This window comes from Harpegnathos saltator, unplaced genomic scaffold (assembly GCF_003227715.2).
Source record: "Harpegnathos saltator strain DR-91 unplaced genomic scaffold, Hsal_v8.6 scaffold36, whole genome shotgun sequence".
Taxonomy (NCBI): Eukaryota; Metazoa; Arthropoda; class Insecta; order Hymenoptera; family Formicidae; genus Harpegnathos; species Harpegnathos saltator.
In genome coordinates this window covers 102,953-117,815 of record NW_020230161.1, presented here as the reverse complement: position 1 = coordinate 117,815, position 14,863 = coordinate 102,953, and the positions used below count along the sequence as shown (strand labels likewise).

Genomic DNA, 14,863 nt, shown 5'->3' with positions numbered 1-14,863 from the left:
TCTATATATTTACCACGCGTGATGGCTGCTTATTTATCTCGCCTCCGCAGCGGTCTTGAAATCTTTGCCGGCTTGTCGACGTCGCGCTTATGAAATTACGCATTTTTTCAGTCGCATCGTATCCACGCGAGTGTCAGTGTCGGTGCGATCACCCGGAGTACCGCGCGACGGAGCAGCGCCGGGAGCAACCGCCAGGTCGAGGAGCCAGGACGAGGGACGCGGGACGCCAGGACACACTGGCAACGACGCATCAGATAAAATTCTACGTGAGTGAAATTATCGACAAGATGTCGTCCCCGATTTTAACCCGATTTAGCGAGAGGTACCGAGTCGAAATTTAGGCTGGCGATTGTAGTTGCTCATCGCATCGTTTCGCGAATGTTCTCCTTGGAATTAATTTTTTTCCCTTTTGAATGTCGCGACTAATTTCCTCGGATCGTCAATATCGTCACGTCGCGAAGATTGCACGGCGAGAGATTTCCAATTTGATCGAATCAGCCGGAAAACGGCCTGCACTGTAAATTTGTTAATTAATAAATAAAACAGTCAATTCTATCTTCGGTCAAAAGCGGTTGCAAAAATAACCTACGCAACTATAAGCCGGGGGCCTCGAGTCTAGGTTAAGTTTGGCAATTGTCGAGTTTTGCGTCCAATAATGCCACTCGGACGCGGTGGGTCACGTCTTGTTTACATCCGTGCGTTTTCTCTTCGCGCCCGTGTTTGTTGTCGCTTTGGCACGGCACTCGACTCCGAAGTATCCACCGTGCGTAGCATTATTGAACGCGCGATTCTCATCTTTATCCTTGCAGCTTTTTTCCCCTCGAGTCCCACTGCCAAGGGAGAGAAGAAATAAGAAACAATTGCGAACAAAGAAAGTATATTTTCATTATTTACCCCATGCCAATATTGCCGATACTTGCTTATATTTTATTGCTTTCAAAGGCTACCGATGGATAAAATTTCGGCCCACTCGAATTTCTTAACCTTGTTAAAATAAAAAATGTAGCCACACTGACGGTACAAATTTTCTTAGATATTTATACAAACTGTCGGTAACGACAAAGTGACGATAAAATCGTCGGGTGTTTTGCTCTGAACAATGACGAGAAAAGTCAGCTCGGGGCGACATCCGGTGGTAGAGCATTCAAGGGTTAGCATTCGCCATTTAATATTCGCTCCACTCGTGTTTCTCAACCGAGCGTGTCGCATGATCGACGCATTGCTCGCTGAAACGGGGAAAGAACAAGACGCGTGCGTAATATCGAGACGATCGAATATTAAATGACCCTGTCATGAGAGAGAGAGCGATAGAGAGGGGAGACACAAGCTCTCTCGTAAAGTCGCAGGTAAGGCGCAGCATGAAAAGTCCGCACAATGCGGCATCTCGAGATTCCCCATTGGCCCCTCAAGTCGGACACAATTTGCAGGGTTAATGCGTGGAAGCGAAAAATTTCGACTCGGGCCACACGCTTCGGTCGGTGTGCGTGCACACACACACACACACACACACTTATACGCTTGTGTGTGGCAGCCGAAGGTGCGCCGGCTATAGCTGCAAACGGCTACACCGTAGCGCGCCATTTCGCGGCAGCGTTCTCTCCAATGGCGCGTCTCTCAGTCACTTTGATGAAGTGTCCCCTCGTCGCGCGCGCGCGCGCGCCGCTAGGACGAGTATATTATTATATATCTGGGGTGTGCATTGTGTGCGAGGAGAAGAACCGGCAGCTGCCGGTCTCTCTCCCTCGGCGTGTACACAACTATATTAACCGCGGCTGCGACGCGTCGAGTGTGTGCGTGTGTTTGTTTGCGATGCCGCGCATCAGCCGGCTGACAAAGGCCGCGCTTCCCAACAATGATACCGGCGAGAGTCAACAGTCACCGACTCGAAGCCTCTCTCTCTAAGCACAATGTAACACGCGATTTATAACATCTACCCCTCCGTGCGTGTGCCTGCCTCCGCGACAGCGGCGGCGGCGGCGGCGGCGGCGGCGGTGGCGGCGGCGGCCATGGGAAGCCGAGAGGGACGACGTTGACCGGGATTTCGACTCGCACCCTGAGGCGCATTCCTCGCGCGCGTTTCCGGCCGGCCGGCAACCTTCAGACTCGACGACGCGCCGCGCGAAGGTCGTGAGGTCTCGGCTCCGCAAGAGTGAGCAATTATCAATCGCGAGCGGTCGTATCAATCACGAGCGCGCGAGCAGCGCCGCGAGATCGGGCCGTGGGAAGTGACACCGCATGATTTCGCCTCGGGACGGATCGATTACGACTGGCCGTTGCCGCGGTAATACACGCGATTGAACTTGCCCGTGATTATCACTCATCGCCGCTGAGCAATTAATAGCGGAGTGTTCGACGCTTCATTAACTGCCAATCAATCGGACAGTCGAGCCGGCTGCGCGCATTAAGCGCGCGCGCGCGCAGCCTGCTTTCCCGAGTCATCGCGAGCCGACCGACCCGATGGGATGTTGAACGCCGGGTAATTGGCGTTTTTCGCCTGCGCCACGCGTGGAATCCGCGCCATCACGACGACGACGACGATGTATCCGAGCGGGAGATTCGCCGAGTGTCGCCAAAGTCTCCTTCTCTCCCTCTCTCTCTCTCTCTCTCTCTCTGCCTCGGACACTGTCCGGTCGAGCAATTTCGGCGGTGCAGTGCTCGAGCAACTTTGCTTGGTATTCCAGCTCTCGGCCAGGAACAAAAGGGGGGCGAAGCATTATGGGCCGGCAGAGGTAGGCGACCATCCGGTTTCATTGCGGTTCCGTCTGTCCTCTGACGTTTCCACGGCAACCTGGATTTCGTGCGTCGCGCGACGACGACGACGACGACGACGGCGTCGTCGTCGTCGTCGTCGAGCCTCAAAGTCTCTCTCGCAGCGACTCCCTCCTTTACGCGGGGGCAAAGAGGGAGGACCCGTAATTGTAACTTCATTTGGGGCTAATTTCGGCCTGGGGGTATGATGAAACGCGGTAATAATTGCGTTATCCAGACAAAGGACGGTTATGGATACGCGCCGCCGCCACTGCCGGCGTTTCCAACGTGGAGGCACCATCCCCCGAATCCTCCGCCCACCCCCGAGGGTGCTGCTGCCGGATAATGTAGGAGGGCCTCCTTCCCTTTCGCTGCCGCGCACCGCAAATATGGCTGCTTTAACGAAGCCCGCGCGACTATGGTGCACCATATTGTTCTCCCTTCGGCCATGTGTGCGCCGCTAGTCTCGCTTAAAGTTCCCCTCCTCCCGTGGTTCACTCACTCCCTCCCTCCCTCCCTCCCACGCACCCACCTACCCTTTGCCACCCTCTGCCTCCCTCGCGGATCACGAGGCGATTTCTCACTCGACTTTGGAGAAAAGTTTGCGCGCCCGATGCGATTTCGCTCTTCGCCGCGCGACGAGCGCGACGGGAGAAAAGCGCGCGCGCAGTGGCGGCCTTGAAAATCCTCGAGAGCGCGTCCTCGAGTCGGCGTGACGGAGCCGGCGAGAATGCGAAATGACGAGAGGAGAGAGCCCCGATCCCTCCGGCGGGCGGCGGCCGGAGGCCTCGTCGGATGACAAATGCGGCGATTTGACGGCTTCCCGGAGGACGCGGGTCCTCCCGCGGTGCCGGTGGAATGGTAAATAAGCTCGAGCCGGGGGTAGCCGGAGCGTTATTTATGGGGCTGTAATTTAATAAGCGAAAGATGAAGAGGGAGATACCGGTGACGCGCCGGCCGGAAAGCCGAAAGTGGCATGAAAGTAGCAGCCATCCCATTGGACCGCCGACCCTGCGCGCGCGCGCGCGCGCGCGTCGCTCTTTCTCTCTTTCCGCCGGTCCTCCAAGAGAACAGCCAGCCATATGGCCCCCGGCCTGCGTTTCTGCCAGGCCAGCACCTCGCGGCAGATTCCGGGGGTGCGAAATGATATGGAAGTAATGGAGAGCAAAGCGGTGCCGGTTGCGCCTCGACGGGAGATTGAGTCGCGCGATAGAAGCGGAGCGCCGACGAGCGCGACGACGCCATCGCCGGCGAGCGATGACAGATTGATACAATTCCGGCGAGATTCGACGCGACAGATTTCCTGCCAACTGTCGTCGTCGTCGTCGTCGTCGTCGTCGTCGTCGTCGTCGTCGCGCTGGTCATTACGTCGAATTAAAGCCACGGCCCGAACGAGCGGCGAGAGCGTCTTGCGACGGGAATTGAAAAATTGCGCCGAGTAACCGCGCCGCTGCTCGCGGGGGATCAGTGACTGTGAAATGAACGTGGTCTGGAGAAAGGGAGAGAGAGAGAGACTGGACGAGAGAGAAAGAAAGAGAGAGAGAGAGAGCGAGAGAGCGAGAGCGAGAGAGCGAGAGCGAGAGAAATCTCCGAGAGTTTCGAGTCATGATCCGCGCTCGCGAGCGTCGACCGGCGAGGCAGAGCCTGCGGCCGGAGGATCCACGAGCGGAACACAACAGGAAGTAAGGGTAAGCTTCCCTCCTTTGGTCCTGATATCGACTCCGTAGGTCCGTAAGTCCATAAGTCTCTCTCTCTCTCTCTCTCTCTCTCTCTCTCTCTCTCTCTCTCTCTCTCTCTCTCTCTCTCTCTCTCTGTGGCTTCGGCTTCGGCCGAGAGAGGCACGCGAGAGCGTAACATTGGGGGCTGCGTGGAGGAAACGCGAAGAAGGAGGCTGTGAGCCGGGCGTAAAGCTCTCTCGGGCGAACCTCGCTCCTTATCGATCTGCTCCTGAGACTCCTCCGACCAACGAGGAGGAGGAAGCGAGAGGGAGAGAGAGAGAGAGAAAGAGAGAGAGAGAGTGGCGAGGGGGAGAGACGGGGGGGGGGGCGGCCCTTTGCGGGTTTGTATACGTGTAAGATAGACCTCGGTAGAGAGCCGCCTACTCGAGCGTGACTCCGCAGCCGGAGCCGAGCCTATCAATATTTCCTCCCGAAATTCACCGTAGCTCCTTCGGCAATCCTTCGTGCCGCCTCCTGCGTGCGCTTCTTCTCCGGGCGAGATCCTGCCCGTTTCGTTTCTCTTTCTCTCGCGGCTGCACGGCGTCCGTCCGTCCGTCCGTCCTTGCGTCAAACTCTCCTTTCCCGATCGGAGGGACATGGAGGGATCGGTCGAATAAATCGGCGACGTGACGTTTCTCTTGGTGCAAGAAGGGGGGAAAACGAGAGACAAGGACGGGGCAAGGCGACGCGCGTAAGAATCGCGTTAGGGGGAAACGACGTTCCTTTTTTCATCGCAACACGCGGCAGATCCGCTGGCCGCGATTCATAAAGAGCGCGCAAAGAGTGAACAATGGGGGGAGGAGGGGGGAGGGGGGGGAGAGGAAGAAGAAGAAGCCGCTGCAGCGTCGGCGTCTTAGCCGAATGAAGAAGAGGCTCGCGGAAACTGTTAGCGTCCAATCTTCTCTCCGTTTTTCGCCTGTTTTTCCGCTCTCCTCAATCCCGTCTCATACGCGGGATATATAACTGTTATTTTTCGCGAAAGCCACTCCATTATTTCGCTCTCCTCGTCCGCCTTTTTTCGTCCGCGCGCGCGGCGGCGGCGGCGGCGGCGGCGGCGGCGGCGGCAGCAGCGGTTATATACCGTACCGTACCGCCGTTCTCCTCCTCCTCCTCCTCCTTCGTCCTCTCCCCTCGCGCCCTCCGCGCCCCGCCGTCGCCCGCGTCGTTCGCGGACGGTCTCATTTCGAAGTGCTCCGGCAAAGCAGGACAATACATTATATTAGCTGTATCATTATTTCTCCACCCCGAGAGAGCGAGCGCGAGGCTAGAAAAAGCGGGACACGCTCATAATGGGAGAGAAATCCCGGCCGCCGCTCCGATGCACCCGCTTGCTGTTTCTTCGCGGTAAAATTCGCCCGCTTCATATCGGGATCTTTCCTCGCACCACCCGCGCCCCCCTGCGTGTCGCCCTTTTCTCCAAACTAACTTGCCGAGCCGGGCGAACGAAGGTCCACGTCGATGAAAACACACACGCGACTCGATCGATCGGAAGCGCAGCTCGCGCTGCTTTTTGCCCGCCGCGATGATGCCCCCCCTCCCCCCGCACCCTGCTGTTACAATGCCGCGATCGTGTGAGGAATAACAAGACACTCTTGTCGCGAGATGAAGCCGCGGAAAAGCGCGAGACGCTGCGCCGCTCCGCTCCGCGTGCCCCCGTCCCCGGCCGGAGGAAACTCCGTCGACGCGAGTTCCTCCTCCCCCGCCCCTCCCCAACGAACACGATACTGACAAATGCGTCGTTGTACGAATCGTCACGCGAGCATTCGATGTGCGTGGCCATTTTCCGAAGGGACCGAGCGGGCGTCTCCGTCCGCCGCTCGCCGAGCGGAAATGCGTTTACCTGCACCGAGTGGGTAGGGCGGAAGGTTGCGGCTTCGGTGTACGTGAGTGGGTGATGGTACGTTGGATGGGCGCATGTAGATAGCGGAGCCGGGTAGGTAGGTAGGTAGGTAGGTAGGTAGGTAGGTAGGTAGGTAGGTAGGTAGGTAGGTAGGTAGGTAGGTAGGTAGGTAGGTAGGTAGGTAGGTAGGTTGGTAGGTAGCTAGGTAGGTAGATAAGTATCCGCGGGGTAAGTTTTTCCAGGCGATCTGCTCTCCGGATTCAGATCAATACCCGCCATCTGGGCCTCGGGCCGGGGGCGGGGGGGGAGGTGGGAGGACAGGGACAAGGAGGAAAAGGAGTCGCGAGAGGGAGGCCGAGAGAGAGAGCGAGAGAGAGAGAGAAGGTGAGACAGGGCGAGAGCGAGGGCAAGAGGGAGAGAGAAGGAGCGAGCGAGCGAGCAAGAGAGCGAGTAGTCAAGAGGAGGCGAGCGCGTGTGCCGGAGGAGGTGGAGCCGGAGGTGGAGGAGTCATTCGAGCAACAAGCCACCGCCGCACCCTCGACTGCAATCCTAGACACATCGAAAACCTCGGCCAGAAAGTCATTGCTGTACCTACGTACAGCCCACGTTTCACGCTGCCGTGGCCGCGCGACGCCGCAGTGAAAGAATGAAAATATGCGCGATTGCGAGCGACCCTCTCGCGAGACGGGGTTGCGGCGGAGGGAGGGGGGGCGACGCGGAGGCGTTGAGTGCGTTTTCTCTTGGGCTAACCACCGAGTCGTGCGACTCCGTGAAAACTTTGTTCTCCCTTCCTCTCCCCTCCCCCCTCTCTCTCTCTCTCTCTCTCTCTCTCGGCCGCGATGCAGTCTCGCATTGGCACACCCGCAAAATATGAGCGACTCATATTTGCGAATTCGACATTTCTATGTAGGGGTGGTTTGAAGTTTTCCGACGGGACGAAACAGCCAGCTCCTTTTGATTGTTTCCCGCGTTCGCAGGCTAACAAACTCGCGAAAGAGGCGAGTCATCCCGCTGGCGGCGGGCCTAACCACAGCGGCGGAGAGGGGGAGGGGGCTGCCGGCATCCGCGGCCGCCCCCTCGCGCGCACGCACGCAGCCTCTCGACGCGGAATTTAAATAAGCGGCCGCGCGTAGAGCACTTACGTCGTTACGCGGCCGCTAACTCATTTGCGTGCGTTTCCATTAGCGGCTGCGGCCCGCGGAAATCGCGTTAGTGGATTCCGCTCTCGCTGGCCGGCAATTCGATCCGCATTACGCTCCATTTCATTATCGGCCGCGTGCGACGGACGGAGGGAGACAGAAAGAGCGAGCGGGAGGAAGACGGGCCCCTCCGACGGGGGTTTGAACCGGCCGGCAGATAAGGTCTTAAGTAGCGAACTGATTCAATCTCGGGACATATGCGAGAGAGTCGAGCGACGGTGGTACACCCCCTCGGTGCTGTCTCTCCCCTTTCTCGTGTTTCTCCTCGCTCGCCCCGCTGACCCGGCCGCTGCGTGCCTTTTCCCGTTGCAACCACCCTCCGCCCCCTCTGGCGAGTAGCTCCTGCCCGAAAGGGGGCAGAGCGAGTAGAGTGTAGTAGTCGTTCAGTTTGTGCGGTGCTGATACGCTGTAATGCCGTCCCACGGGACACTCACTCCCCCTCGCCGTCGTAAGGGCGGCCCTGCCGCGAGCGTCCTAGGCGCGCTCGCTCGTTCGCTCGCTCGCTCGCTCGCGTTTCCGCCGGGCCGCTCCGGCTGCCGCGCAGGCCGACGCAGAAACACTTGAATTAATCGGCTCGGTCCCGAAGGAGAACCTGCGAAAGGTCAATAGGATCGGGGTGACGCGGGGCCCGGCTGCGCACTTATCTCGATGCACACGCGAGGGGATAGGCGCGCGATGAAATGGCGCGATAACCGATCTAGCGCGCCCTATCTGTCGTAGCGCGGCTGCTGGTGTCGAGCATATGTCGCGCGACTCCTCGGGACCGTCCTGGGAACGAGCGAGCGATCAGGAGCGAGAGGACGGAAGGCTTCTTCACCGTGCGCGAAGCTCAACGCTCTTGGGGGGTCCAGCGAGGACCAGCGCGCGCGCGCGCGCGCGAGGACTCACCGATTGATGGAGGAGACGGATGGCACGTTGTCCTGCGAGCAAATGCCCTCGGCCAGCAATCTGTCCCTGATCTCCCACGCGAACATGGTCGGGTTGTCCCTCTTGTAGTTGGCGATCGCGTCGACGACCGGCGGCGTCGCCACCTTCGGCTTGGAGCCTCCTATCACGCCAGCCTTGAAACTACCGGTCTCGTAATATCTGAGGACACAGAAGAGAAGCCAGTTGGTCGTACGATCGGTCTTACGGGTGAGAGATGGGTAGATAGGTAGGTAGATAGATAGATAGATAGATAGAGAGAGAGAGAGTCGCGGGAGCAAGTTCTTCTCTTCGATCGGCTTTAAACCGCGCTTGAAAGCGCGCCGCGCCGACGAGAGGTCGGTCGCCAAAGTTCGCGGTTTGCCTTTCTCTCTCTCTCTCTCTCTCTCTCTTTTTCGCTTCAGCGGCGACCAGCGGGGAGGACCGAGGGGGAAAAAGAGAGAGGAACGAACGTTTTTCCCGCGGTGGGCGGCCAACGTCGGAATAACGAATCGCCGTCCAGCGGCGCGTCAACGACCGGCTGTTTTAAAACAAACGGCTTCTGGCCTCCCGCTGTTGCCTCCCTCTCTCTGTCTCCATCTCTCCTCCTCCTTCTCTCTCTCTCTCTTTCTCTCTCTCTCTCGTCTCTCGTCCCTCTCTCATCCTCCCGTCGTTCGCTCTCCCTCGCGTCTAGCGGGCCTCCCACCGCTCGGGCGCGTATGTACGCGCACGCGATGGGCAATCGCGATTGGCCCGCCATGAACGCGCCCTTTGTGTCTAATTAGTTAAATAATATCTTCGCTCGTGCTTAAATTCAATTACGCCGGATAGCCCGCAATAATGGTCCGCTTGTGGGCCGCCTTGATGGATGTGGGTCCGCCGTCGGCGTCGGCGTCGGCGTCGACTCATACCCTTCCCCCTTCCCCCTTCGCTGGATATCCGGCGAATTTTGCGAGCGCCCGCAAGCAAGCGAGTGTGTGCGTGCGTGCGTGCGTGTGTGTGTGTGTGTGTACGCGCTCACGCGCGCGCGAGAAAGAGAGAGAGAGACGCACGCGGTACTGGAGCGTCGCGCGTTTTTTCGCCGCGGCGTGGGAGGGCGGAGGGGGAAAAATATCTGCGGTGAATAAAAGCGTCGTAACAGGTTTTTGGCGTTTCGCGTTTCGGGGCGAAAATGGGATTCGGCTTGTTGAGCCGGATTATATTCCTCCGGCCGCGACGCCGTCTGTAATACGAGTTTCGAGTGTCGCCGGCGGACGAGAGAGAGAGAGAGAGAGAGAGAGAGAGAGAGAGAGAGAGAGAGAGAGTGCGTTAATTAAAATTGCAGCGCGCCGCCATTGTCGCGGAACGCGTATCGTTCTTCGATACAGATTTCGCCCTCTCTCGCCGGTTATTGTGTTACGATCACGATCGCGCCGCGTGATTCCGCCAGGCACGCTCTTCTGTCGTGTGATTCTCCCCCCCCCTCTCTCTCTCTCTCTCTCTCTCTCTCGCTCTCGGAGAGAACAAAAAACGATTGGCCGTGAACCTGCAGTTAAAAGCATTACACGATCGAGCACCCTTAAACAGAGCCGGGGGTCTCTCGGCTACCCCCACGAAATTATTACGATCATATCTGGTGTGGAACCCCTGCCCGCCCTCTCCCCCCTCCCCCCACACCGATTCCGGGCCCTACGCGCGGCAACGCTCGTGCCCATCGTCGCGGCATTTCGTCCCCTTTGTTCCGCCTGCAGCGTGAAATGGCCATTAGATCGCGCGATTTTTCAAATCGGCCTCGCCGTCGTCGCTCACCCTTGCCGCATTAATTCCGATTTAAATGGATTCGAGACAGCCTCGCGCGAAATCGAAAACGCCACCTCCGTGGAGAAACGGCATTATTTACGGCCGTCGTTACGAGGCCGCAGCGCCTCGCGGGCGATTTGCACGTTAATTCAAAAAGCGAGCGGCGTCGGTCGCGAGAGGGGGGGGGGCGAGCGGGGAAAGAAAGAGAGAGAGAGGCAGATCGCGGAAGTTTAAGTCCTCTGCGTTGCGCAATTTTCCCGACACGTTGCGCTTTCGCCAGCCGAGTGTGTTGTGCGTTTCGTTCATCCTGACGGAGACGCGCGCGTTTCGTGCTTGAGGAACACCGGAGGCATGAATTATCGAGAAATTGGTCTGAGATCTTTCACAACCCGCTCACCGCAGGGTGTGATCGTTGTTTACTCGTTCGCTTTAATGCTTGCATCCCCGCGACAAATTTACCGACTGGCACGTCCGAGAGGCGTTCGGTGTTGCCGTCGGGATTAATCGCGCGAAACCCGGCTTGATTCCTCGTTATAACTTCGCGATAACGAAAGCCTGCGAGAGATTACGTGAGTCTAGTTGCGATGTGCATCTTCGTCCTTTCCGAATGTGGACTCTCGATGTGGGCCGAGTGGAAATGTTCATCTCGTCCTCGGTATATTCCACTCGACATCGTCGAGCCTGTCTTGAGTTTATTTAATTAGCACAGCTGCCCTGCCGAGTGTAGGGGTGCAACGATAAATCGATAATATCGAAATATAATCGATATATCGAGAGATACAAATATCGAATATTTATCGATATTTTTTTGTCTCCGATAAAATCGACATATCGATATGAATTTTATATTCGATATGATTTTCGTATTTTTCAGTTGCAGCTCTGGGGGCCTATTACGGTTCTACGACCGTAGATGAAAATTACAAAAGTGAGTGAATTCACTAGAATATATGTTATATATTATGTGATCGCTCGATGTCTGATGAATTCGCTCATTTTTATCACTTCCACCTCAATCGTTGAACCGTAGAATAGATCTCCCGCTCCATATACGTGGTGATCTCCGGCAAATGACTGGGGTTCATTATATATTTTCCAATAAGAATACGACAATAAATTATATGAATTGTATATCAAATTTTTCGCGCATACCCCTATATGTATACATTCTTTTATATAAATATCGACATTTTTCAAAATTATCGATATTATCGTTATCGATGGTTCCGAATGACGATGATATCGTTATCGATATTTTTGAGAGATCGTTGCATCCCTAGCCGAGTGACGAATTTCGTGCATTTTCATACAAATTAAACGCACTTCGCAGACGTTGAGTGGTCGGAGTCCGACCCTGCCAGTTTCAGCAGGAACCGAGTCCTCTGGAATCCACCTAAAATTTCGTCGACTCGCCAGACGGGTCTGTTGCGGCAAAGAAAAAACAAAATGCCGAGTCGGTGGAGTCGGTTAATCGACAGAAGGTCGCAGATCGTTGGCATGTCAATCGCGCGCGCGCGAGTAAGGAAAGACGCGTCGTCGGGTTTGCGCGCGCTCTAAAAGAGCGCGTTTCGCGGAGTTCGGGTCATAACGCTTTACGAAGTCCCCGGAATCCGCGGCGCGTCCAGAATACGGAATACGGAGGTGGAGTCTCGTGCTACAAAGAGAGAGAGACGCGAGGCCCCCCCCGCCCTCTCTTGCCCCTCCTCCTCCGGTGTTTCTTGCTTCGTACGCAACCCCAAAAGAAGAGCACTTTGTGCGTGTGTCTCTCTTTCTGCGGCGACAAGCGCGCGACAGGCAGGAAAGCTTTTCCGGCCAAACGAGGCGGCTCGGTTTCGCCGCGGCCGGGGTCATCAGGCCGCCGCCGGGCTTTTCAACGCCGTCCCCGTCGGCTGACTTTACGAACCCTCGGCAGGCCGAAAGGACCCGGCCGCCGCGTGTATCCGGTTTCGCGTAGCTTCGGCGAACGCGACTAGTCGTATCAGCGGCGCGTGACTGCGTAAAGCGCGCGACGACGCGGCCGCGCCGCGAGGCCGCGTTTTCGCCGTAAACTTCGGGGCCATAAAGTCGCCGGGGCAGCACATCCGCGCGAGCGAGCGAGTCGAGCGCGTCTCACGCGGAAGAGTCGCGCGGCTAAATTTAGAAACGCGCGTAAAACGTCGCGGCCCGCTATCGCGCGAGCTTGCCGTCGCTCGTCGAGACGCGCGCGCACCTGCCAGTCTGCGAAAGCCGCGAAAATCCTAAATCGCAGCAATGGCTGCGGATTCCTGGCGACGGCAGCCGCCGCAACGTCGTCCGAGCGGAAATTCGCCTCGCGAGAGACGTCGCGCTTCCCCGCTAATGACAAAGCGCGAGTTTTTCTCTCTCTCTCTCTCTCTCTCTCTCTCTCTCTCTGTCTGTCTGTCTGTCTCTCTCTCTTTCGCGCGCTCTGTCCCGCTCGCTCGAAGGAAGGGAAGAGGAAACGGTAACTTTAGCCGCGCGCGCGGCAGTAAATAATCCAGTCGGCCTTTATTATGCGACATTGGCGAAAGAGCGCGTATATGACAATGATATTCGGCCGACGGGGGACGCTCGAATGACGCGCTCCGGCCATCAAAGCGGCACGAGGCCACCCGTTATGTAACGGAGCGGGGAGCGGAGGGTGGAAAAAACATGGAAACCGCATATCGTCGGGCACCCCCGCGTCGCGAGGGTGAGGGGGCCGCGGTTCCTTCCTTCCGGCCTCGTCGTCTCCGTGCATCCCCCGCTCTCGCCCGCTCCGCGTCTCGCTCGTCTAACAACGTCTTTAATTAAATCACTTTGGCTTTTCTCCGAGCGCTCTTCATCTCTCTCTCTCTCTCTCTCCCCCTCTTTCTCTCACTGCTGTTCCTTCTTTCCTCCCGCTCTTTCGCTTTTTTGCCTCCTTATCTCACCCCCCTCTCTCTCTCTCTCTCTCTCTCTCTCTCTCTCTCTCTCTCTCTCTCTCTCTCTGCCGCTTCCTCCTTATCGGCGATTCCAACGACCTTGGCCACTCCGCGGCGCGGAAATTGCGGTGTTGCGTTTGGCAAGAGGCGAGCCTGATCCTCTCGTAAATCAGCGCGCGCTTCGCTGACGTTTCTTCATTCGTTCGTTCGTTCGTTCGTTCGTTCGTTCGTTTGTCGAGCTTGGCGACCGCGATTTCGCGAGACGCGAGACACGAGAGCTAATTGCTCGCGAGACAGTCGCGTCGCTCGGCGAAGTCACTCGCGTTCTTCTCGGACGCCCGACGATTCTCCTTGGAAATTGGCAGATTAACGATCTCCTCTCTCTCTCTCTCTCTCTCTCTCTCTCTCTCTCTCTCTTCCTCTCTCGTTGGAATTGCGCGTCGCCGTCGGACCGCGAGGTGTCGGCCGACCGCGCTCGTAACGGGGTGCGATGGGGCACGGGGAAAGGAGGGGGGGTGGCACCGAGGGTTGGCAGGGTTGGTACTCACCTCGACAGTATCTTGGATACACAGCCGTGAGATACCCTGAGTTGTCTCGAAATGTCGCACGGTCGGGTGCCGCTGTGCGCCATCTCGACGATCCTCTGCCTGACTACATCCGGTAGCGGCCTTCCGTTCACGAAGACACCGCCGAGCTGGTTGACACCGCCGTGACCTGGAAAAGGAGATCGATAGGGCGTTAGACGTTAGAGAGCGGAGCGGCTTGGCGCCGCGATCTTCATCTCGCGCGCGCTGTCGCGGGCGCAAGAAACGCCATTATGAGTGTGAACGCTGCTGTTAGCTCGCGCTCGCGCGTGATTGTCGAGAGAGGATTGTTGCGCGGCCGTGAACGATCCGCCGTGAAATCGCGCCGTTAAACGCGATTTGCGTGTGAATCATCGGGCCTCGCGCGCTCTCGCGGCCTCCGCGTCGGATCGCGCCGACGGAAGCTGGCAGAACGGATCGCGCGAGAACGCCGATGTGGCGTATCGTTTCTCTCGCTCTTTCTCCCCCTCCCCCCCCTCCCCCTCACTCAGGCGCTCTCCGTCTCTCTTTCGGCCGTTGTATCGCCACGAAATCATTCCACTTGCGACGGACTCCGTGGAAGAATGCTCGTACCGTTCTCGCCGAGGCGAGGCTTCCCGTTGCGACGAGCACTCGCGGCTGGCACTCGCACACGCTTTGCTAGCTCCTGAGGTAATGATTTATCACCTCGCACCCTCCCCGCCCCGCCCTTCGCCCTCGGCTTACGCGCCTGTAATCTGATAATCGGACGCGCGAGCGCATCACTGCGTCTTCGCGGCGGGTTAATCGCTCCCCGCTCGCGCGACGTCGTGAAATGTTGCAGGGTCAATGCTGCGAGAGTGCGTCCATTATTATCAGTTTTCCGACCCACCCACCCCCCCCCCCGCCTCCCCGCTTCTCACCGCCGGGAGAGGAGTCTGTTCCACTCTGCGCGCTCGCAGGCTTCATTCTCGCGCATTAAAGCCGCCTAACGCGATAACCTCGAGCGAGCGCGAGCCAATATCGTAATGGAGGGTCTCCCGCGTCGCGACATATGTCCCCCAGGTCCGTGGCAGCGCGCGCCGATGATTCGATGATCACCGTTGTTTTCGGCCGACCCCTCGGCGCGACACGAGTTAAGTCGACCGCCGGCGCTCCCGCGGCGACTCGGCCGATTGTACACACGCTCGACCCTCCCCCGACACTTGTTCCGCCGGGCGCATTTGTATCGGGA

At 57.8% G+C, this 14,863-nt stretch overlaps 1 protein-coding gene across 1 annotated transcript in view; it reads right to left on the bottom strand.

The window, feature by feature from the left end:
- sv (paired box protein shaven) overlaps positions 1-14,863 on the bottom strand; it is a 142,981-nt gene that overhangs the window by 28,041 nt on the left and 100,077 nt on the right. The window contains exons 3-4 of the mRNA XM_025300373.1: positions 13,636-13,801; positions 8,394-8,591 (exon numbers count right to left, since the gene is read on the bottom strand). Coding sequence (XP_025156158.1) covers positions 8,394-8,591; positions 13,636-13,801 — 364 coding nt within the window. The remainder of the gene's footprint in view (positions 1-8,393; positions 8,592-13,635; positions 13,802-14,863) is intronic.